The sequence below is a fragment of the Phlebotomus papatasi genome, chromosome 3 (assembly GCF_024763615.1).
Source record: "Phlebotomus papatasi isolate M1 chromosome 3, Ppap_2.1, whole genome shotgun sequence".
NCBI classification, from domain to species: domain Eukaryota; kingdom Metazoa; phylum Arthropoda; class Insecta; order Diptera; family Psychodidae; genus Phlebotomus; species Phlebotomus papatasi.
Genome location: NC_077224.1, coordinates 79,309,784 through 79,335,794, shown reverse-complemented (window position 1 = coordinate 79,335,794; position 26,011 = coordinate 79,309,784). Strand labels below are relative to the sequence as shown.

The 26,011-nt window shown below is 32.7% G+C and overlaps 1 protein-coding gene across 2 annotated transcripts in view; it reads right to left on the bottom strand.

Annotated features, from left to right (window-relative positions):
* Positions 1-26,011, bottom strand: part of LOC129805911 (dual oxidase) — a 57,361-nt gene that overhangs the window by 13,886 nt on the left and 17,464 nt on the right. For both annotated transcript variants that reach the window (XM_055854158.1, XM_055854157.1), the window contains exons 3-8: positions 15,282-15,362; positions 6,347-6,508; positions 5,633-6,025; positions 5,293-5,544; positions 227-1,509; positions 63-166 (exon numbers count right to left, since the gene is read on the bottom strand). In XM_055854158.1, coding sequence (XP_055710133.1) covers positions 63-166; positions 227-1,509; positions 5,293-5,544; positions 5,633-6,025; positions 6,347-6,508; positions 15,282-15,362 — 2,275 coding nt within the window. The remainder of the gene's footprint in view (positions 1-62; positions 167-226; positions 1,510-5,292; positions 5,545-5,632; positions 6,026-6,346; positions 6,509-15,281; positions 15,363-26,011) is intronic.

Here is a 26,011-nt window from a genome sequence, read left to right as displayed (position 1 = left end):
CAAACAGAAATATTAAGTTTTGAAAAGCAAGATTAAAGTAAAAGGAATTAAACTCTACTCACTTTAGTCCAAATGTTAAGGCATAGGCCTCTCTGAAGAAGTACTCCAACCGTTTCTGACGTCGCTCCCTTGTCTCTGCTTTTGCCAACATGATGTCTCTATTGACCTGGACAAGAAAAAATCATCTTAGTCATTTCCACAAATTCCAAGTAAAATTTTCACTGACCTCAGTAATGGTCATTTCCTTTTTGTGCAAAATCAGAAAGTCTTCAAGTTTCTTCACGAACTTCCTTCGTTGAGTGATAGACTCTAGTTCCAGTACAAGATCGTGATCATTTGGCACTCGCAGGAGAATGTATGGCCTCTTCACGGAATAATTCGACTGAGATTCTTCCACAGTCACCAATTCCACATTCTTAAGGTTGAACGTGCGCAATTTCTCCCCTTTCCGATCAACTGTATAGATGGCAGCTTCCGGACCAAACTTAACTGTGACGAGACGTTTGTGATTGGCATGGAGCCATTCGCGAGCGATCATTTTATCCACAGATCCCTTGTGATTGGCTTTGTTGCGTAGGGTTTCTTGCCGAATCTTCAGTTTCCTCCTCTTGCTGTTCTGCAATTTGACCACTCCATACCCAGCAGCTGCACACAGGATGGGAACAAAACCCAAAAAGACACAAACGTAGATAAAGGTCAATTCTGAGCCAGAAAAATAATCATAGCCTTGGAGGTAGCTGCATGGTTCCAATTCTGACGCATTTAGCTGCATAGGTTGGGGGCAGGGATCTCCATTGACCCACTGGAAGACATTCTTTTGAATCTCACCAGGTTTAATGTCTGTGGCATTGACAATGATGTCCCACAGAGTGATTTTTCGCAATTCTGCAATCTCTTCCGCTGTAAAAATTCCATTTTCCTCATTCTCAAACCAGAAACGATCAGCATCCCGAAGTCTTGTGAATTGCTCCACGATCACAGCTGTAAAGAGTTCTCCTGGCTTCCCATCAGACTCCAACATTCCCCCTACATAAACATCCACATTGTCCAATCGATTGGTATACGCAGACACGAGCAAACTCATCACTTCAGGATGTTTCTCGAAGAATTCAGGATTGATGTCCTTCCAGTCCTTAACTTTAGGCAACTTGAAAGCCGCTCTTGCTGTATTGTAGTCCGGAAGTCCGTTATCTCTGCCTCGCATAATATTCAGAGCTCCTAAATCTCTTCGGGTAAACTCCATTGGGCCAAACAATTTGTCTCGGACATCTGTGCATAGGACAGCATCTTCTCTTTCAGCTATTTGAGATGCTAAGCCCATCAGGATTTCTTCAATGCTAGTGATAGATAGGGCTTCATTGGAATCCCACCAGGTGCTGCACAGTCTTACAGCTGGATAACCCATTGCTGTTGTGCGGTAATTGCATTTTCCATCACGACGATAAAATCCGGGTGGGATCATTGTATGTCCGAAACGAAATGCGGCAGACTGGAACATATGACTAACACCTGCATGGATACAGTAAAAATGTTATCAGAAGCATTGCAACAGAGTGTTTTAGAACTATTTGTATCTTCCTTTTTATCTATGGTCATTTGAAGGGCATTGTGGGATTATTTTGAAAAGTGACCTATGTATATTCCCTATATTACATTAAAGTATCATAGAAATGTATGGGTAATGGAACTATAATGAACTGGGCTACGTCGACAACAATTTTTCTCGTAATTTCCAAGGACGCTGGGTTTCAAACATAATGTAATTAAGGCTTAATACCCCCACGATAAGGGCTGCCATATGTACCAACCAATGACCTTGAAAAAATACCTGTTTTTACAAGGTCACTTGATCAAAATTCTCAAGAATCTTTAGACTAGATCATAGTTCATTAATTGTAAGAAAAAATCATTTTGAAAGGGGATTTCAGACTTCAGACGAGTTCCAAATCGATAATAAACCAGAATGTTTAATTTTCTCTACATTTCCTTATCTGCTACATTATCAATCCGTAATCGGTTTAAGTCTTTCAAATCGTGTTGCTTCGGTAGAGGCAAGATTATAGGGCGATTGTGAACATAATTAATCAACATAAATATGAAAACAACATTAAGTTTAAACTTTCTTTGAAGTTAATAAACAACCTACATGTATATAGAAATGAAGGTCTGTTAAATTTACCGGTCATACACCACAATAAAGTCAAGCAGCAAAACTTGCTTATTTTCGATAAATTTGAGAATTTATTTGAGAGATTTACAAAAATCGTATCACTGTCTCCTGATATGAAATTGTCCAAACCGATCCAAATTAACTTGGCTGTTTCTATGATATTTTTAATAAATTATCATATTAAATCGTACTGAGGTACTTTATTTGTAATACAATGTAATTTTTACAACGTGCTCGTGTTGGAAGAATCTGCTGATCATAGATCAGCCAGGAACGCCTTATTCGCAGTGTGGTGTGGATGCTTCTTCCACGTTCCCGGAGTTTTTGGGCAGAGTCGGTGCATTTTATTACAGTTTAATAAAACATTTTTAAGAGTTTTTGAGTTAAGGATCCTGTATAGAGGAATTCAAGATCTAAAAGTGGGATATTTTTTCTGAAAATTTAATGATTTTAAACATTAAAAATTTAAAAAAAAATAGCCATACCGCATTAACAATCGCGAATCCTAATTTTGCCAGTACAGTGCAGTGGCCAAAAAGTGAATACTTTTATAAGGCTAAAAGAGTTAGATTTCCTTATAGGGTGGCTATAAAGAGTAAGAGAACATACGATTATTTATATCTAAAACTAAAATATCTTAGCAAATTTAGCTAAAATTTGAGTAAGTAGGGGAGACTGGGGCAAAACTTGTTAAAACGCATATTTAATTCTTTCACTAGCTCTGAGAAAACTTAAACGTTTTATAATGATCATATTCTTATAGGAAATTTACTGCTCTACGAAATTGCAGAACACTATTTTCCTTTATCTCGAAAGAAATGTGATTTTCGAATCATTTTCTAAAAGTCGACTTTGTGGAGATTCTCAAAATTGCTGGGGCAAATTTTGTCAGTCTTCGGATAATTTGTGACGTTTTACTCTCGCAAACGAGAGTAATCTATCTTAACGAGAAATGTGCTTAAATTGAGTTAATCAGTATCGATATTTTCTGCAAGCTAAATATTTCAAAAATACCCAAGAAGCATTTTTTTCTTAATACAGTCTTGTAGAATTCCTTGAGTAAGGCACTATAGAACCAAAAATCTTTTTATTTGCTTGTAACACTCTTGGTTCCGTCACTGAGATTACTATAAGTAAAGTGGCGCACCCATAAGGATCTTAAGAGCTTCTATAGGAATTTCAATAGAAAATTCTCACTTTAAGGCTTTTAAAAGTACACTAAAAGACTTGTTTAATACTTGGTTCTATAAGGCAGATATTTTGCTTCTTGGGTAGGGCTCAAAATTTAATTATTTTTTTTATTTTACATAATTCTTCCTCGAATCCCTTGAAACTTTGTAACTTTAAGAAGGCTCATGAAGGCTATCTATAAAAAAAATTTCAAGCCTCAGTCTCTTTTATTTTTGAAAATAGTGAATATTGAAATTTTCGTTTTGACAAATTTTGCCCCAGTCTCCCCTATGTAGCACGAAACAGCATTTTACTGTATATATTTCCTAATTCTAAGAGTGATTTATAAAAATACAAAATTCATAAACGGCAGTAGCTAAATAAAAAAGTCATCCAGTGGATTACTCTTGGTCCTTATTAGCTTATTAGCTGGTCATCGACTCTGGAAGTTGCAGAACAAGTAGACCAACAGTAAGACGGCAATGGACATAATAAAAGATGTACGTAATTTCTCTTGTGGCATATTAATTTGAAAGTGACAATTTTTTTAGGCCTTCAAGCTAAAATGTTAGAAATTTTACAATAACTAGGGGAATGTAGGCTTGGTTCGCACCAGAGTGAACCTTCAAACGATGCGAATTTTCTCTTTGTTTGCATAGACCTGACCTACCATTTCTTGTCTCGTTTCATGAGCTTATTAATGATCTATCTTATGACTAAGAAATGACGAACTAGCTCTTTGCAAGCAAAGAGAAAATTTGCGTTGTTTGAAGATTCACTCTATGCGAACCATGCCAACATTCCCCTAATCTTGAATGGAAATATCAAACTTCCTTAAAATATTAAAATTTATTTAAAATTGCACTTTAAATATTTTTAATTACAAAATAATAACTATATAGTCCCAAATAGGCTAGGGCTTATCCTCGAGAAAATTAAGCCTGTAAAATTTAGTGGTATTTAGAAGGTAGAGTAAAGTAAAGTTACACAAAGAACCTCTAATGAATTTTCCTACACATAAAATGCGATGATTCTGCTGATACTTTATCGCCGGCCTAACATTGGAATAGATGAAAAACGTTCACGTTTAATACAGAAATATTTTGTTTAATTTTGAAACTAATGGCTCTGCCACACCTTTTAGATCAGGAAAATTTCATGAAATCGAAATTCATATTTTTTTCTTTCTCAAATGTTTTGCATATGTATATCCCATTCTTTCGGACTCTTCTTCTTCTTTTGAACATCACACCAAATGCAATTTAGTTCAATCGAATTTTGAGTACGAAAGAATGAGATACACATATGCAAAATATTTGAGAAAGAGAAGGATGTTAATATCGATTTAAATAAATATTTAATTTAAAGCCGTATGGCTCCAGCTAAAATTTTAGATCAGAAAAATTTCATGAAGTCGAAATTGGAATCTATTTCTTTCTGAATATATAATTTTATGAAGATATATTTTTTTTGAATTTCGGGAAATGGATTTCAAATTCGAATTTTTAAATTGTAGAAATTCTCAAACTGCAACTTATCAAAGACACTGGCAAAAAGCTTAATTTTATTGCACAGCGATATCCATAAATAATTCACTGTATTTAATTTTTATTTTTATTAGATTCCCACCAAGAGTTGAACTCCTATTAATCTTTTTTCGCAGCATAACTATTAAGTCAAAGTTCAAATAACTGCCCAAAGAGCTCTGTTTGCTCATCTATCCTTCATGTATAAAAGAAATTGTTCATAACCAGAAACATAAGGCACATAGAGATTTATGAAACTCGCGAAGGCTTACCTACTGATTCCCGCATAACATTAAGCAATAGTTGTCTTAATTTGTTACTCTGTACTTAAATATGACAGTAATTTATGGTCATATGTGTGAAAAGTTCTTGTAAAACCATGGGAAATTTTATGTTAAGCCAATATACCACACTGAAATAAATTACCTGGATGTGTATCTTGTTGGTAGCCCTTGTAGGCTGGGATTTCGACATCCAGGAAAGCTGGCAGGTACTCATAGAGAATGATGTTCTGCAGGGAGGCAATGACAATGCGACGAGCCCGTTGGAAAATATCCTCATCCGTCCACGTGGGATGTTGTTTCTTGATCCGGCGTGCTAGAACATTGTGCCACCGGAAGAAGAGGATGGCAAATGAGAGAAGGCCAGGGTTTTGGTTGGTTCGCGGATCACCGAGCACTAAAATATTTTCAAAGAAAGTTTTAGAAGCCGAGAAGTAGGCAAAAGACGATAATTTGAATGAATACCAAGTAACGGTTAAACTTACAGAAAAGTCTCTCTGGATTGAGGGTTCTCATAACATGTGGTACAGGATTGTTAAACAGAGGCACTCTCATGGTATTCCTAACTGGCATCTGACCAGTTTGATCGGTGAGAAGGGTACCATTGTGAAAAGATCTCATGGCATTGAGCCATGCCTCTGAAGTGCTGTAGATAAAGCTTCCATCAATCCATGCTGTCATCTGATTGATCTGTTCCCTTGGGGCATTAGGGCTCTGTCCAGTATCCCTGTCATAGGCTGCTCGATGGAACGGAATGTACTTGTCACCTCGACACTCCTTGTCATACATATAATCACATTTCTCAATCTCAATACGGTGCATCTCAATTGGGCAGCCCGACTCTGATGCCATCACGATTTCATTAGTAACGACCTGACCTGCAAAATAAAAACCAAAACAGTCGAGATTTAAAGACTCTCCTAATCTCTTACATCATGCGACTTCTTAAGAATTTCTTTTTTTAATATAAATTCTCAAGAGATTATGATTTTATGTTGCGAGGAAGAATTAATGAGCTTTAGATAATTTTAAAGCTTATTTTTGTTAATTTTTCTCAAATGCTTTACCAAGAAATATTACTCTTTTTTTTCCAAGTGCACCAGTCAATCTCTCAACACCTTGTCACAGAATCCCATACCTCAAATTGCTAAACAAAACACTCAATAAATTTCAAGGAGAGACTTGATTGAGGAACTCACCGAAGAAAGCCAAAATCGCTGTTCTATTTGACTTGGAGGCTAATCCATCGACGCCACGCATAAATAATCTACTCAGTCTTCTTGGAGATGGCCGATTGGCACCGGCCAGTGCGTAGACACCATCTGAGTAAGCAGACGGAGCCTTTCTCACCAGGTGAGTATCTGCAGAAGAAAAAAAAAGTCAATGGTAAGTTCATTTAATGGAATTATTAATTGATCCGCTGATCCGAGAACTTCCTCAACCTGCCGGATGTTTCCGCAAAAAAAAAAGAGAGCGCAAGAAAACGGTGTTGAAATGAAGAGGGTCAGATATTTTTTTTACTCGCGGAGATGATTTACAAGGAGCAAAAAAGAACAGCAAAATCAATCAACCACTTATGGATGATCTTGACTTTGAGTTATTAACCTTTTTGAGAAGTTCTTTTTTTTCGTCAGGTTAAGATTGAGTCTTTCAAAATTCTCGGAGATAAACATTGCTTACTGACTTGATTTATCTATAGTGCGAAAATGGAAAATTAGAAGAGCATCTTAGAAATTGCTACAGAATTTTACAACATGCATGTACTAAACTTTAAAACAATTTTAACATCACACAAAAAAATCTGTAGTTTTTTCTTTAAATATAATGAGGAAAGTGAAGAAAACAAGAAAATTGATAATAGATGCTTTGTGTTTTCTAGCCTAGTATTTCTAGTAATTCATATAAATGACATCAGGCAAAATTCGTAAAATACACTATCACTCTAATAATATCAACGTCAACTAATGGTTTCCAGCTCTGTTGAGACTATTGCAGTCATATACTGTAGTAGAGTGATTCACCAATCACACACATACGGATTAATTAATGGAAAATATTTAGTACATGGCTGTGCTAAATTGATTATCCATTCTACTATTGAAAAAAAAATTCTTATTATTTTTTGCAATATCTAATGTTATTTACACTTAATTTTGGGTAAATTTACATTTCGCAGACTCAACTTAAATAGAGATGTACATTTTTTCCTGAGAACCATTCAAGAAGTGAAATTTATTTAATTTTTAAATGCAACTTCATACAACTACACATTTTGCTTCTAAATTGATCAAATTTTATAAAATGAAATGAAACAAAGCTATGAAAAGTTCTATGTTTTCCCATAACAAATTTATTTATCCAGCAGACCGATTGGTAAAGAAAAAAAATTAAATAATATTGAAGATAATAAAATCACCAAGTAATTTTTTTTAATTCATTATTTATGCAGAATTATACAACTGATTTGTAAAAAATGTTTTTACAAAAAACCTTTCAAATAAGAGAAAAAATATTTTAAATGTTTCTCAAATAAAAATATTCTTCAAAATCAACATATTTCATTGACCGTATAATTCTATAAAAAAATATAGACGATTTGTAAACATGAAGATAAATTAGAATACCAAATTGCTTAATTAAAATTGCAATAGTTATAATTTTCAATTTATTATTTTTAATTTAATCACGAGATAGATAATACGATAAGAAATGGTGTTCAAATTGAATATTTTTGATTTTCTCATATAATTGTTATAGTTTTATACAAATTGTAAAAGTGTCGAACATCTCTTTGAAATGCAAAAAAATTAACAGTTTTGTTTTATAAAAGATTCTTAATGCTCGATAAATTATTTAATTTTTGCCAGTAAATAGCTCAAAATTACCCATAGTTAATTCTGAATTCTGTTTCAGAACTCAAAATGCTTTAGAACTCTTTAATTTAATCTTAGAAAAGAAGATTTTGCAATTTTTAGACATTAAAAATTTGTAATTTTTATGATCGATTTCAAAGAGAGAAACGCAGAGTAAGGCTTTTTCATTCCTCACTCACACTCTGGCATCAAACACTTCAAATTTTGTTCCCATATTTCTTTAATGAAACCTGACCTATCAGTGGCAATATGTTTTAGTAGTTTGTTTCAAGTCACACACTTCCTTTTAAATCTGCTTATCAAATTTTATTTCTACTGGTTAATCTTTCAATTTTGAATAAACGAAGCTAAATTATTGAAAATGTCAAAATAAATATGGTTTTACTAAATAATTGTATACTACTAAATTTTAAACACATTCAGAAAACTCTTTAAGCTTTCTTTTTTTTCTGACAATATATTTTTGTCTGTGAAAAAATCGAAAAAAAGTAATTTGGTTAGGAAAAAATGAACTCGCCAAGTACAAAATTATAGAATTATTATATTAGAGTAGCAAAATAATATATTTGACCAATAAAGTATTAAACCTTGGTTCAAAAACAAAAAGGGTCTAATTTTGGTTTTTGCCAAAATTCCGAACGATAAAATCTCGAAAGCCAAAATACAAAAAAGACAAAATCCAAAATGGGTCAAAATTCCGAAAACCAAAATCACGAATGGATCGAACTCCCGAAAGGCAAAATCCTAAATGGGTCAAAATCCCGAATTGGTTAAAGTCTCGAAAAGCTAAAATCCTAAAAAGCCCCAATCCCGAATTATTCGAAATCCCGAAAACCAAAATCCTGAAAGCCAAAATCGCGAATGGGTCAAAATACCGAAAGGCATAATCCTAACTGGTTCGAAATCCCGAATAGGTTAAAATCTCGGAAAGCCAAAAAGCCAAAATTCTGAACGCCGATAATGTCGAAAAGCCACAATCCCGAATTGGTCGAAATCTCGAAAACCAAAATCCTGAAAGCCAAAATCCTGAATGGGTCGAAATCCCTAAAGGTAAAATCCTAAATGGTTCGAAATCAAGAATGGGTTAAAAATTTCGAAAAGCTAAAATCCCAGAAAGCCAAAATTCCGATCACCGAAATCCCGAAAAGCCATAATCCCGAAATGGTCAAAATCGCGAAAACCAAAATCCCGAATGGGTCGAAATTCCGAATGGATCAAAATCTTGAAAAGCCAAAATTCCAAACGCCAAAATCTCGAAAAGCTAAAATTCCGAAAACCCCGAAAAGATGACTATATCAGAGATCTTTTGCTCCTGGATATTATCGGTTTTTTCTTTCACATTCCTCCAGGACTGATCAGATTCTCCTTCCTCCATGAGCTGACTGTCTCACGGAGATGAATTTCATGAAATTTTACAAAGGAACTTATGTCATAAAGTTGGTAAGTTGATAAGTTTGATAAGTTTGACTGTTTGACATGATTTTGATAAGTTTTCGGGATTTTGATCCATTCGAGATTTCGGCTCATTCATGTAATTAATATCTAAGACAGTTGCAGATAAAATAAAAGACATTTTATTTTCACTTTGCCAAAACCTCCATGAAAATGTTCTTCTTTTAAAGTTCTAAATAAAGTGCTGCTCAAATAAAATTTAATCTTTTACTGACCGAATTTTTTTTTGGAAACTGCTTAGAGGAAACTGGGGCACCACCAAACACGGGGATACTTGGACTATCTCGACCATTCCTTCAGTGGACAAGCATCCCTATAGTGCCCATAAATTCCTATAGGTCTTATCCTCTGAAGTCGAATATCCGATTAAAAAATCGCAGTGTTTGATGGTACCCCGTGTTTGGTGGTGCCCCAGTTTCCCCTACCAAAAATAGTTTCCTTTTTGCTCAAACTTTAATACTGAAACTTAATTGAATTGCATTTGATTTTTTACCTACGCAATCAAATTTTAGCACTAACCAAAAATAAATATAACTCTTTATTTTCAATTTGTTTTGATTACATCATAAAACAACTCTGTAAAATCTTTCAATAAAACTGAAACTTACAATTGCAGGAATATATTTACAAAAATTTAAATAAATTGTTCTACCTACAGCGATATTTGCAAAATCGCATCATGTGCGGTCGATTTATGGAATTTGAGATCTCTTGAAGTTAGCGCAGAAGCAATAAAACTAAAAATATGGATATTCAAATGAATTACATGTAGAGCATCCAATCGTGAGAAAATGATTCAGCAAATAGATTAATTAATTTGCATAAACAGGTGTTTTATTGAGCAATTAATTTTGTAAAAATGACCATGTCGGTCATACTAAAAATTCTCAATTGAGTCAATTCAATTCCCGGTAGGTACTGCGCTTTTATCGATTCATGCTCAATATGACTGAACTATAAAAAAGACAATCTGGTTTAATGAACATTAAGTGGGCAATTTTCCAGGAAATTACTTTTACTCGCTTTTATGAGATTAAACTATCATGCCGCTGCTTAAATTTGACTTCTATTTTTCTCTTTTTTATTCCTAACTGCTGCTCTTTTTCACCTTTCCTCCTTGGTCTCACTAAAAGTGAGGCAATCAACTCCACTCCATGTGGTTCGTGCAATTTTTTTTCTGTTTGTAATACATATAAAAAAAACCCACAAAAAAGTGCGAACCACGAGTTTCGCCAGACGAATTTTATGTACATAGGATTCAAAGTTGAGCTTTTGCAGATCACAATCGAACTTGGTGTAAATAAAAAAAGGTACATAATAAATTTTATTGAAGTGACTACAATTGGCGAATAGGAAGTTGTTTATTGGACTTCTGTTCTCATTTGTCATTGGACTAGTTTTGCAAAAATTGCTTCAAAATCTTTTCCTTCCTCAATGGCTCAAGAAATTATCCGAGAAAATTGATCAAAATTGCCTACCTAGACGGATATATCGTTTGCCAATTGACATCACCAAAGAATTATTCATTAATCTATCACAATTAAATTTAATCTTTTTCCACAATGACGATTACTCATAAAATTGTAGTATGAAAATCCGGGTTTTGGTCACCTTAATTTCCCGCATAAATTTCGTAACCGCTCTGTACTCTGGTTAATTGAAAGACACACCGGAATAAATTATTGATCAATTTTGACCAATTTCGGAATTTACACTCGTGACAAAATTTATGATTCCTCTCTGGGCTATATTATATACATAATAATGAACAGAATCGCATAAATCATGGAATTTATTGAAATTTCAAAGACATTACTCACATTAATTTCTCAGATAAATAAACAGACCCAGATGGAATTGATTTGTAATGGAAAACTCTGTGGCATTTAGCTAAAGGCATTAATTATGCTCCCTGTATGTTTCTACAGAACGTCTGTTCAATTGATCAATATGTCGCATGATAGGCTATTTTTCACTTATTGATTTTTTGACAGAGATCTTAAAAATTAATTACACGTCAGAATTAGAAAATTGAACAACAAATTTAGGGCAAGACAATTACTCAAAAATAATTTTAGATAATTTATCTAAATGTTTTTTTTAGTGAAATTTTTGATTAGTAAAAATTGGTCTATTCCGATTAATAATTACCGCAAAATTAATTAATACAAAATCTTAATTTATATTATTCAGAGGTCCTTAATTTTACCTTTGTCAAAAATATTAATTTTTCATACTGCAACACAAAATAAAACTGATATTTCGTCTTTTTGTCTATTTTTTCAAATTTTATTGTCTGAACAAATGCTTGAAATACTGACCAAAATATTGCAACTTTTCTAAAGACCCTTAAGTGGTTACGTAGGCCACAGTACACTAAAAGACCGCATATTTATAAAATATGCATACAAAAACACAACATTTTAACTGAGTATATTTTCTGCAATTTTCATTTCAAAATTTTAAAAATTAAGCCTGTGGGACCTGATTTTTGAAAATATTTTTTGAGAAAAAAAACTTACTTTTCGGTGGACAGGATTTCTCAGAGTATTATCATCTGACGTCAAAAAAATATTTACTATTAGCCTTTGGGTTAAGGGTTAAACTTGCACTTGAATGTTAGACCTTTTTTTGAACTTGATCACAACATATTCTACAAGGAAAAACGTGATGAAAATACTCTGAAAATTGTTTCTTCTTTTAACTGCTCGAACTCCAAGAGAGAGCAGTTTTTTGTATAAAATTCTATCAAAAATTCAAACTTCATATAGAATGTACCGTTTAAGTACTAGTTTAATTTACCAAATTATATAAGGTAGTATTTATTTTTTTATTTAATATGAATATACACTGGTAAAAATAAAAGGGTCAAATTGACCCTTTTCCAAAGGATGGATCATATTTGACTCTTTGAAAGGGTCACCAGGTACCCTTCGAAAGGGTCACGGTTTTGACATCTATTTAATTCCGGAATAAACGAATAAAAAAACAATGAAAAAGTGATCTTTGGTGTTCGCTCAGATGAGAGAAATATGATATCAGTAATAAGTTTACAATAAAACATGATTATTCGTGATAAATGTGCATACTAAATTTCAAGAGATACAAAAGTGAACCTTTCAAAGGGTCAAATACGATCCATCCTTTTGAAAAGGGTCAATTTGACCCTTTTATTTTTACCAGTGTACCCTGAGAACTCTTGTCCACCGAAAAGTATGTTATAAAAGGTCTCCGAAAATCAAGTCTCAGTCCCAACGGCTGAATTGTTAAAATTTTTAAATGAAATAGTGTAAATGTTGTACTTTTATATACCGTGTATACCGACTTTGATCCCCTCCTGTTCCTAAGCTTTTCTTTAATTCTAATGTTTAAGAACGATTCTCATTAATCAGACATGGTAGATTGGATTCATAAAGTCCATTTTGAAGTTCTAAGAAACTTAAGAATAGGGGGTGTCGAATAATTACTAAAAGCTGTGAAAAATAGAGTATTACTAATAGGGATAAAATAGGTTTTTTATAACTATTTTCATCATTTTCCAGAGACTAAATAAACTACATTTATTAGGAGATTTTCTAAAAATATATGAGAATTTGTATCAATATAGAAACTGCAGTTAACACAAATTATAAAAGGGTTCACAAATTCACAGAAGTATAATGGAAAATAAATTAATTATACTATGTTTAATAGATTAAAAAAAAGGGGCGGCAAAGCGTCACTATACCTCAAAAGTACTTTCGCAACATTATTGTTTACCGATTTTCAACTGATTAAAACTGATTGCTTAATCATACAAAAGATCCCATAAAATAGTTTTAAAAGAAATAACATTGATTTTCGGACAAAAATTCCTGGTCTGTTCATTACCGGTTCACAACCGATTTGAACCGATTTATAAATCACTCAAAACATTGACCAAAATACCTTAGGAGTAATATAAATTGAATTTCGGACAAAAATTCGTTGTAAGTTATTAACCGGTTTAATATCGGTTCAGAATCGATTTGAACTGGTTCAGTCTTAACAAGAACACCAAGACATTTCCAAGGAGCCCAAACACGATACCATTCGGATGAGCATGCTCTCTCTGTAGAGCCCTTTTAAACTTTGACCTTGAAAAACCGTTATTAGGAATGATTCAACGATATTTTGATATAAGGACGAAATGTCCGCCTTGATAATCTGGACGATTTTTCGAACAGTCCCAAAAAACATGGCTTTAGGCGTGGTAGCACTGGACAGACAAAAAGTGTAAAGTCAAAAAACTCGGAACTCTTCAATTCTACCAAAATACGACTTCTTAGGGGGTAAGGTCTCGAAATATATTCCAAAACTCAAAATCGAGGGATTATAACTCCTCTCTCTGTGTAAGTTCGAGCAGTAAATATTGTCTCTTAAATTTGAAATTAAGGGTCGACGAATTAAAAAAAATGTGTGTTTTTATGAAACTTCTAACAATAATTAAATTGTTCTTACTTTCTTCTTTACAAAAAACAATAATTTTTCATTGATTTGCTTTTAAAAAAATAGTTACTGTAACCCTTTTCAGAATGTTTGTCTGCTTGAAATTGATATCTGTTGCCAAAAAATATTGCCTAGGTCGCCTGGATAAGCACTTGTTGTAATTAAATAAGGAGTTTAAGCAATTCTCAGTTAAATATGGAAACGTACAGTTTATAAGATTAATAATGACTTATGTGACGAGTAAGTTATGAATGATAAAAGCTGATCAAACGAGGACGATATATTGTCCAAATAAAGGCTGAATTCGCAAAGTTATGCGACAACAATTATAAACGGAATTCTTCAGCAAAAGTATTTATAAAATACTTTCGCTTTAAAGAAGTTATTTTAGGCATCTTTTAGGTGCTTATAAGTAAATTTATGGAAAGCCTACCAAATAAATATTCCGCTCGATTTAAATAAAATTTATCTCTGGTTTAGTTTTTATACAAACTAAAAAAAAACGCGTGAAACTAATATTCACATTTAGAAGATCATAAACAGCATAAATTTGAATATTTTTTAAGTTAAATTAGTACTTAGAAAACAACATGAGTGGAATAATAAATTTTCCAATCACTGTATGTCAAATTGAAACTATAACGATACATATCATTGAAATTTTATTAATTGGACCAGGAGTCACAAATTGGACCAGATTTTTTTTTTCAGACACTTATTCTCCACTGAAGCACGGAAATTTTATAATCATGTATGCGTTGGAATAACTTAAAAAAAAATTATAACCAGAGTTAACCAGAGTTGATCACTTATAAATAATTGTCACGTTGTATTAAAAGCATTTTGTTCGAGGGTAATTTTGCGTGAAAGAAAAATAACCAAGAGAAAAGAATGTTCGCATAATAAATCTCAATGAAAACTTGAAGTAATTTACGAAGGAATTAACTTGAGGCTCCAAAATTGTCTCTTTCTCTCTTATCTTCCTTTTTCCTTCTACATCTCCCGCCTGAGATAATTAATTACGTGATCGAATAAGTATAGCAATAAGATGAGTGAAATGATATATCATCTTGGAGCATTAAGTGAATTTATGCATTTTTGGCATTGCATAAAAAGGGCATAAAAGTGAGAAATCAGTACAGAATTTACGTTTTTATACTTTTATGCTCTCACACCATCGATAAATAAAGCAATTTTGCTCCAATTCTTTTTTCTCCTGCGGAATTTTTGCCACTATAACCTCGCATATCTTTGAGCGACTCTCTTTTTTTTGTGATTTCGAGATCATTTGCTGGATTTTGTAAAAGATATCTTGACTAATAAAAGACATTTTATTGCTCACCAACAGAACCCCAATCAGGATGTGCCAAATTGTTGTACCATCCATCGTATCTCTGCTTTTCGGTGTGACTCAGAATTTTTTCTGAAAATTCAAAATGAGAAAAAGGTTAAATAAGGAAGACAAAGAACGAAAAAAATTAAACATTTTAGCACTAATTTACTTAAATACTGTGTTGGATTAAATTATTGTTCCATGTAATGAATTTTGCGCCGTCTGTTCTTCAGATTAAATTTTTAATCTCGTTGTTATTCGTTTGTATTTTAAAGCTTATATCCTGTGTATTAACTAAAATTATATAAAATTCAAACAAAAGAAAGGATTTATTTGCAGGAAAAAATATAAAATGTTCCTATCAAGAGTGTGAACTCTTAAGAACTAATTGATTTGATTAAGGCTGATTCTTTAAAATAAATAAATAGATCAAAAAATTTCGCAATAAAAGATAAAGCAAACGAAATTTATGAATAGGATCTTTATTCCCTTATCCTAAACCCTCAAAGTCTCACACTTATGTCCTAGACACACTAGCGACTTAAGCCGAGTGACGACTTAGTGGAAAATGATGGAAATGTAGTTTAAACATTATTTATAATAAAATTTTGCTAAGCCGTTTCTCGGCTTATCCTCAGGTCTGTCAAGGCCTTTAGGATGATATAGTCATAAATACTTTACCGCCAAATTTAACGTGCTAAAAATTCTCGCTCGACGATTAGCTTAAAACCAATTGGCGCTTAAAGGGCTAAATTAAGTATGTATGTATCTAAATTTACTGATCCATATCATCACGAAAATTGCAACAGTGTTCGGAGTTCAATTTCAGAAAATCTTTTGGTCAATTACAAAAAAAAAATCTAACGATATAAATTTCATAAGGTGCAACTAAATGTTTAGTACAGATATGTACTAAAAGAATTCTCGATATAAATTTATAAGTTGTGTAACTTTAACTTAACTTTTTACTAGTAAATAGTAGACAGAATTTAAAATATATAAAAGACACACTCATTTGTTATTTTCCATTCAAGTGTAGTAAAGCAACTTATTGCACAAATATTCATTTGAATTTAAAGAAAACTTTTAACTATATGTAGAGATTAAATTTCTCGCTTTATAGCAATGAATTCTCTGCTGAGGCAACCTTAAATATTCGAGACGTAACCCGTCAAATAATATCTGCAGATATCTTTAAGATTTCTGTAGAGAAAATCTACACCTCTACAGAATATCTGCAGATAATATCTGTAGATATTCTTACGAATTTTATTTGGGCTTGGGACAAAATTCGTCAGAATATTTCGGCAGATTTTCTGACGAATCTCTGACGAATTTCTGTAGATATTCTGCCGATTTTCTGTAGATTTTTTCTACATTCCAGACTTTCCAGACAAGATGTGTCAGAAGAGATGGAAAAATTTTTCACTGAAGTTTGCAAAATTCAATAGAGTTATTTTTTGTGATATCACGGTGTTTATATAAAATAAAGAATTCTGCGACGCCGTGTTACAAGTAGAGAAAAGTGAAGTGAAAACTTTAAACAGAGTGTCGACCAAAATTTCGTGTTTTTGTATCATTCGATTGGCGATTTTTAAGAAATTAGTATTTTTGCTCGCAGTTTTTTTACTTATCTAAAATGTGTACTCGGTAATGCTTGTTAAGCAGAGCATACAATTTTCTTTATAACTTCTACAGTTATAACTTCTACAGTTTCTTCATAAATCAACAATATTTTTGTGAAGTAATGGAGGTTATGCAGATTTTCTAGGGAGAAATTCTGCCGAGAATCTGCAGATTTTCTCTGAATGTACTAGAATATACCGTTAAAATTCAAAAAAACCTCCGAGTAAAATCGGCAGGTAGAGCAATGATTTGACGGGAATGTCTCCCTTCTAGGCCAGCGCCTCTGGTGATAATGGAGATGACTATATTAGTTTAGTCGATCGTACGATCTCAGTGAGTATGGATGTGAGTTCGTCTTGAGTCGTACTTGAGTCGTAATGTGGAGAGCTCGCGACAGTCTGGAGCCCACACCAGTCGATTGCATAAGCAGGTCACCTCCTAAGTATATTAGATTTAAGAGTTGATATTGCTTGCCCCCTATATATAGAAAAAATACCTTAAATTTGTGTTACTAATATTCGAAAAATAAACAAACATGAGATTTAAATTAGTACTTGTTCTAAAATTCACTTTAAAATAAAATAACCAAAAAAACGTATTGAATATGTATGTTGATCCATGAGTTATCACTCTAGCACATTCCAATATTTGTATAAAAAAAACATTAGTTTGTATAAGAAAACACTTGACCGCTATTTTTAGAACAACAGTATTGGTACTCAACATATTAGTGACTCAAATTGAATTACCATGTTTTTTAACTTAATTTAATCATTCTTTTCTTTTGCTTCAACATTTTGCAACAAGTATACAAGTTTGTTTTATGGGCTACTGTTTAGTACATGTCTGTACTAAATTTTCTAGCACTATTTATGATTTGTTTTGTAATTCCAAATATCTTAAATTCGTGAATTAGATAGTGTAATATATCCAAGTAGCAAAATCGTTCAAGATTCAAGTTTATTTTCAAAAACGCATGGTCGTGTAATGTTCTTACTTACAGAATTTTGTAAAATGACTTGCAAAATGATATGGCAAGCAAATGCATTTTAGATAGCTTGTGTTTTCTATATAGTCCGATATGGATAAAAAATGTGTCTTTGAGGAGCATAAAGTGAGGGCCAAAGGAATCAAGAAGCATGGTAACAACTCCCGAATAGATTTATGAGAGGCTTACTGGGGGTTTCTTGAAAACGTCAAATGGATATATCATTAACCATTTAGCTCCTACCGGATGGACCGATGGACTGAAATTGTAATATCAGTTTTGTAATTTTTCAGATCTACCAATTTTTTTTTTCAAATATAACTCTTTTTGTCCATATTTCTCTCTCACTTTGGAGTTCAGTTAGTAAAATGAGGATCAACATAAAGATTACCAAGTGGAAAATTTCATTTATCTTTTTAGAACCTGAACAAGCCCATTTAGTGTGATCTAAATCAGTGTAAAATGCATAAAATTCCCATTTTGGAAATTATGAGGCATTTCAGGTGAAGTTCACGTGGTTTGACATGCTCTATGAAGCTCGTGGGATTAATTAAAATCACGAAGACGCATGTTAACTGAAGAACTGAAGGTCGTGTCATACATTATTGCTAACCATGAGGATTTCTGTGCAAATGAGTGAGAAAGAAGTTGTGGTCACAAATTAATTAAACATCCTAAGACTTTAGTATGATGGTCACAAATTTGCAATGGCGCAGATTTTTTCTCTCTTTTAAACCATTCCTCTTCACGTGGATTTTTTTTAAGAGCATGAAAAACGTGCCACATATTTTAGTTTCATTATCTCAACATCTCATTCATTAAATTCATTAATTCGTTAATTAGCTGAGCCAGTGTAAATTCTCTAAGCCAGGTTAATATGAGGTGGAGATTTTTGAAAAATGCGATCGATTTACAATTAATCTTGTCAATGTCAGAATGTAATTTAATAACTCCATTCCATACAATGTTCTACATTCTGTGCGTGACACATGTTAAAATTTAAGTGCAATTTAGATATATAAAATGAGCTAAAATGTAATCTGATACATGTTTTCTCTCTCGCATACACAACGAAAGTGAGTCAAGAAAACCGCAATAATACTTCTTTCTGGGACAAAAAATATCCCACAAAGTGATAACTAAACTTTCAGTATCACGTTTTACCACAACTTGAAGAAATGTGAATAATTTCACATCTAATTCATTTACTTTTTGAACTGGTTTCCAGTTATATGAACTGTGTATAAGCTCATTTTAATAAACGGTTTTGGCTACTCTTTGCAAAATCAAGGGTTTTTTTCTGCAAAATTGTGACCTTTTTGAAAGCTATTGCATTGTAAATTTTACTGCTTTTTTTTTAAAAAAGTTATCTCCCAAAAATTAGTTCAAATCCACATTACGTGTGTATTTGTGAGAAAAATGTAAATTTAGCAGACAAAAAACGCCGTTGCATCTAATTTTAGTTTAAGTTTTTGGTGAATGAAACAAAAGACTTGAATGCTTTGAGCGACGAACCCTCTTTTGGTATTTCTCTCTGTTTCACTTTTTCCACGTTTTAGAGCTTCCAAGGTGATTCTCCTCCGATGACGTCTGAACATCGAGTTTGATTAGAATTTTGCATATAATTTTTATACACATCATAATTTTATGCCATCGCCGTTTCTCAAAAAGCTAATAATTTTATACATACTCAACTTCCACCATCTATTTGATGAGTAATGAAAACATCATGTGATTTCAGATGAAAGATAAATTTTAATTGATCACGACGGGATTCTTAAGAGATTCATTTTTGGGCAATCGACTCAAAATCACAATTTATCTTTTGTAACATTTTCAAATGGACTTCAACAAAAATATTCCAAGATTAATCGAGATCAACCCGTTTATGCGTGAATTTAAATGCTTTTTTTTGTGATTATTTAAAAGAAAAAAAAAACTGGATCAAATTTTTAAAAGCAGCTATTCAATTGATGAATAAAAAAGTTACCTGTCCTTCATGTCAATATTTACGCAGATAATCCCTTTGGTAAGTAAATGCACGCATTTGAATAATAAGTACAACTTTCAAGATAAAACCTACCAGATCCCATTAAGATCATGATAGATTGCCGCTTATACTTTCGAGATAAAGGTTAGATTTACTAGTTTTCATATATAAATTAACCACTTGAAATAACTTCCATTTAATTCCTACCATTACTAAACATTTTAATTTTTTATTGTAAAATTTCAAAATAAATTTAACAAATGGGAAAGCTATCAGGCTCCGCATACACTCTGGCTTCGAACATTTCATAATTTTACGTTAATTCGTTAATAATGAATCTGACCTATTTCAGGAAAAGTGTGACTTGAGACTATTATTAAGATATATTGTCACAGATAGGCCAGGAAAAATATGAAGTGTTTGAAGCCAGAATGTGTGCGAAGCCTGAAAGTCTTCTCCTAATTGTTTATTCTGAACTGAAGCATTATTTTCTTTTTTAATGTTTGTTTTATATATCTTTTCTCAATAAATACTAATTTACATGATCGAAATTTTGATGATGAATTACTTTTATTTTCCCTCAGCACACTAGTGCATAGGGACGTTATTATTGGAGTTCAACGAAGAAAAAAGAATTTTGCAATTTGTTTTTTTTTTTAATTTTTTTGTTCGTAAAAGTTTTTAATTTTTAACAAAATTGTTTGTAACATGATGATTTAAAGAGAAATTTTTGTTTTTTTTTTAACAAACATTTGTTCGTATTTTCTGTTTGTTTGATAAAACTTTACGAACAAATGACAAAATTTTACGAGCATTTACGAACTAAACAGAACAAAAACGCTCGTTAAGCAATCATGTTACGAACAATGTTTGTGAAAAAGTACAAGCATTACGAACTTTTTAGCGGTTATACCATTTACTAGTAATTTCTTTACCTTTACAAATTCAAAAACGTTTTACGAACAATTTTACGAAACATTTTTTCTGTGTAGCCTTAGTTTCAGTAGAAGCACAAGCCTAAGTTTTGAGGTCTGTTGTAATGAATGGAACTTCATTTCACGCACATTAAAGACAAGGGTCTATATTTTTCAACTATATTATTGGTTCTTAGTTTTTAATTTTTTTGTGGAACAGTTTTATATTTTTGTTACAAATTAGTTTATATTATGCATCAATAAAAAAAATCTTTCTATCCAATGAAAAGTTCGTAAACTCTAAAAAAAAAAATAAAGAAAGCATTTTTAATTTTTATATTAATTTAATCCTTAAACGTTTTTTTTTATTTTTTAGGTTGTTTTAGTACATGCCTGTACTAAAAATTTAATTTCACACCCAACACTTCCAAAATATTTGGGTTTGTTATGTCCATGGCATTAATAGATTCGCTCAATTATTACTTAATTTGAAGACATGTATATCAAACAAAAGTAATAGTGCGTACCCTATAAATCACTCCTGAGAGTGCTTCTAAAAATGTTTTAGTTGATCATGGGAATATTTATTAATTTTGCTTTGTGATGGCTACGTAAAATAAGCCATTTTTTGTGTAAATAAAAGATTGGTGCTACTTTTCAATGCTATGTTCTTCACGATTTAGCAGTGTTCAGAAAAATCTTTTACCTTCTTTTTCCATTTTCCACGTTAGAAAAATTTATGCAGAACTGGTGGAATTTTCTGCAAGAATGCCAAGTATTGACATGTGAATTTTAACATAGAGATTTGTGTGGCATTTAATGGGTGGACATTGGTGAAATAATTGACCTGGAATTTCTAAGTATCGGTCAATTTTATTTTTCGTCCATTTCATTAAAATAAATTTATCAGGCAGCAAAAAAAAATTATTTTGTGGGCAGATCTGAAAGACAGAATCGTCAAGTGGCAAAATCAACCTTGGATCACCCAAGCAATTTGTAACACGTGGCTCTAGTGCAGAGATATCACCTATGAGATTGAAAGTGAATTCATTATGCCGAGGTAATTAAATCAATTAGAGTTTAAATAGAAACACATTTGTGAATATCAGGATTTCACCTGAAAGAGAGACGCTTCGCGCATCTCATTAGCAATTATGTTTCTCAGCTGGAGACAATTTACGCGATTCTCTGCTGTTGAGGCTTCTTTTGCCCAGAAGCCAACCTAAGCAAAATAAGATAGTAAAAAATTTGCAATTATCCTTCAATTACTCTGGCATTGTTTGTGGCTTGGGTGATGGGTGGGAGATACATAGTCACTTTATTGACTCTCTTAGGCGGAATCTCTTGTGAGATGATATCTCATCGCAGCATCTTTTCTCGCCTCTTCAGCGCGTCTTCCTGCATTTTGAGATCAAACATGAAAGAGACACAACACTTAAAAAGCAGAAAAGACCATAAATTCACGATGAGCGATCTCACCTTCACATACCACAGACATTTCGCACCATTGCAATCGGAGGGGCACAATTAGCTTCTTATAATTTTCTATTTCTTACATACCAAATAACCCTTTCAAATTTTGTTCCCAACATTCAATAATTTGTTCAAAATTTTGTCAATCAATGGCACACACAGATTTTACTGCTATAAAAATAAATTTCAGCAAGAAATTTTTCTGAGTCGTCATACCAAACTACGGTACAACTTAGATTGGTGCCGTTGTTGGTTATAAATTCCAAAAATGAGTCATCCTTGTTTAAAAATTGTAAAAAATTAAAAACTAACTAAACTAATGCGGAAAAGCATGATTAATTAAATTTAGTAATTCCAGAAGACGTTTCCTCGATGACCGCCAAATGCCCTTCTCCAAATCCACTGAGGCAGTGAAACACACTTTTCACCTTCACCAATTATTTTATTTACAAGTATTTCTCCACTACTAGACTGAACACAGTTTAACTCTACGTCACTGTCGTTTTTCTGTATTTTTAATTTAATATTTTTATAAAAATTTCACTAAATAAACTAATAACTTTTCTCTCCTCACGTCTCTGTGCAAAATCAAGTCTCTTACGTAATTCTCTGACTAGTTCCCCCTCATTCCCCTACTTTCTTTCCAGCTGATCTTATTCACCACTTTTTCCTCCTTCTCTCTCCCTCCATGCATATTCAAAATCCAACCGTCTTTTGTCTCTTATTTTTAAGAGATCTCCAATCAATGGAAATTCTATACATACACTCTTTTTGTAAAATTTAAAAAAAAAATTACTAATAACAAGCTAAGAGATCTGCTAAAGGCATTGGCTTTGTGAAAATATTCTAGGTTCGGTTCTTATATCAAACACGCATCTATAAAATGGAACTAGCAAATTCATTGCAGCGAGTAGGAAGATTAACAATTATATTGTTTTAGAAACCTGCATATTGGTTCTATTTGAATGAAAAATGAAAACGGAAAATCTTTCATCTGAACATCTTTTAGCCTCTTATTGTTTCCAAGTGCATCTGCATTATCGACTTTTCTTTGTATTGGTTTATATCTCGACTGTTTTCCCCAGCTGTCATTGTCTTCTAAAACGTCCGAATAAGTCGTGTCACAATCTAATACAAGTTCTTTTATGGCAGTATTCCAATGAAAAATGAATATTATTATAGCACATGACAGTTCTCAAGTGCTTCTACACTCAGTTCCGGGATTATGCACATTTTCGGGATCGAAAAAAACGCGCGAAATGGCTCTATGCATCGAGAAAATTTGCCTACGCGCAGGCGATTTTTTAATGACTCGGACGTAGAACAAATTCCGCGCGGAGTAAAAGTAGTCAGAACAATCAGATTCAACTATTTGAAAGAAATTCATCAACAAATTGTTAAAATATTTAAAATTTTAATCCCTATAAAAGAATTTAAAGTTTTATTCTGATAAATAAGCATAGTGTTTTCAAATTTCCCGCGTCACAAAATAGTATACATTCAGGCGCATTACAAAAATGATTTCATAAATTAACTCCCAAAAGTAGACAGATTTGCATATGTAGCCCTTCCGGACTACTGACACTTTCACTCAACAGGTGGTGGCCTCGTTTGGGATTCACAGACTCAGCATCCGCACTCTGAACCTTCCCATTACACACTGACTCCACCACTCATGGTGCCAGGGTGTCATACCACTCACTCTGAAGCAGGTCAGGGAAGCAACCTTGAGATTGCAATAGGGAGGGTTGCCAACGGCGAGGCGCGTAACGACACGATCGCTACTTTGCCGTTGAATGGCGGAAAAACCATCTACACATAATTGTAAGTGCATAATCTCGTCAGGTGCATAACCCCGAAGTGGATAATGCCGGGACTGAGTGTACATAATCGACTTCTCCTTGTACTGGTTCCTGTCTCGACTGTTTTCCGCAGACCTTGTTGTGTTTCGAAAGCATCACACAGTCGTGACAGGAACCATTACAAGGAAAAGTCAATGATGTAGAAGCACTTGAGAATAGTCATGTGCCAAAAAAAATGTTCATTTTTTATTGGAATAGCAGCATTAAACAAATTGTGTTCCTTCTATTGCAAAAGGGCGATTTAATGATGAAGCACAACCCAGAAGCTTGAGTTGAGAGTGAATTGCGCCAAATGACGACATCAAATGAGCGAATTGTGATCATTGGCAAAACACCTGAAAATTTCCATCGAAGTATCATCTCACATGATAATCACTAACTTGTTACCATCGCAGCATAAGATAAACAAGTGGTAGGTGAGAAATGGCTTTTACATCATGTTTCACCGTCTGCATGAAATAACAATCCCAATACAAAACATTTCGCAGCATCTCGTCCAAAGCATCGAGGAAAACACTCAACACTGAAAAGTGCGCTAAAAGCTTTTATAAGATAAGACTAACCATGCAAAAGGCAAAGAAATTTCCATCAGATAGTTATTGAAAGAGGCACCTTAAGTCAGAAAAAAAAACATTACGCACTGTTCTTTTTTTTGTGAAAGGCTCTGAAATGTTTTAAATTTCTCATGGTGGCCACTGTATGTCTCATTTTCCTCGTCAAGTGGAGTCACTGCATGAAAATGCGCCAACGTGGGTTAGTTGGAGTTGAAAAATGAAAAGGTATCTTTTGAGACTGCATACCGTCACTCGAGGCAAAAATGTCGCAATTGATGATGGATGATTATTTGAAGCATATTAAGTTTGCGCCTCTGAGGACACTTTCGACCCGATTACAATACACCTTGCTCAGTGAAATGAGAGATAATCACCATAATGTTTTCTAAATTCAAGTATGGGCGTCAGTTTCACCGAAAAATCCAATGCCGAAAGATAAACAGCTAACTAAGAAAAAAAAACACATAAAAATTTATTTCTTACTAATGCAAGAGATATGCCTTGGAATTTTTGCACAATAAGTTTTCGGAGAAACTAAACTATACTTTGACAACATATTTTTATTCAGTATTTTAATATTTATTTTAAACGTTTTTTCATAATTGGAATTATGGGCTGTTCTCAATAATTGGAAAATTAGGTTCCGTATAGAAAAACAGAAAGCTTAGGAAATATCTGACAGGAATCTTAAGAATTACAAATTGAGAACAGTTTATAGCGTCACTCGTGGAAAACAAGAGCACCCTCTTGCGGTGAAAAAGATTGTAAGTGACAGTAAGTTATTAGTAAGTTGTTTATTCACTTTTCCAAATAAAAGTATTATTTCATGCAAATGAAGTCATTTAGCTCTCCTAATAAAAGTACTAAAAATAATGGAAATATTGAAGATAGTGCGGGAAGGTTTCCACTTTTTTTAGTTGCGATAAATTATTTTTTAATTTTTTTTCAAATGCCTGACATACACTTGAACGTTATTAAAACGTTGAGTTTTCTCCCAAGTTTTAAGAACCACTGAAATAAGAACTTTTAAAATAAACCATTAGATTTTATACTTCCTCAACAATTTACCTAACTTTTATAATCTGTAATAAAGTACTGATTTTTTTTTTAAAAACAAATTTTGTATTAAACATAACTATTTTTGAATAATTTCGTATGACTTATTGAAAACATTTCCGATATTATTTAGGAAAATTTAAAGTAAAATTAAAAGGTATTCTTGAAACAAGAAACATGATAATTTATTTACTACTTATTATTGAAAATTTGTAAACTTTTTTTATATGCTAAACAAATACAGAAGTCATAGGTTTTTGTTATAATAAAATATAA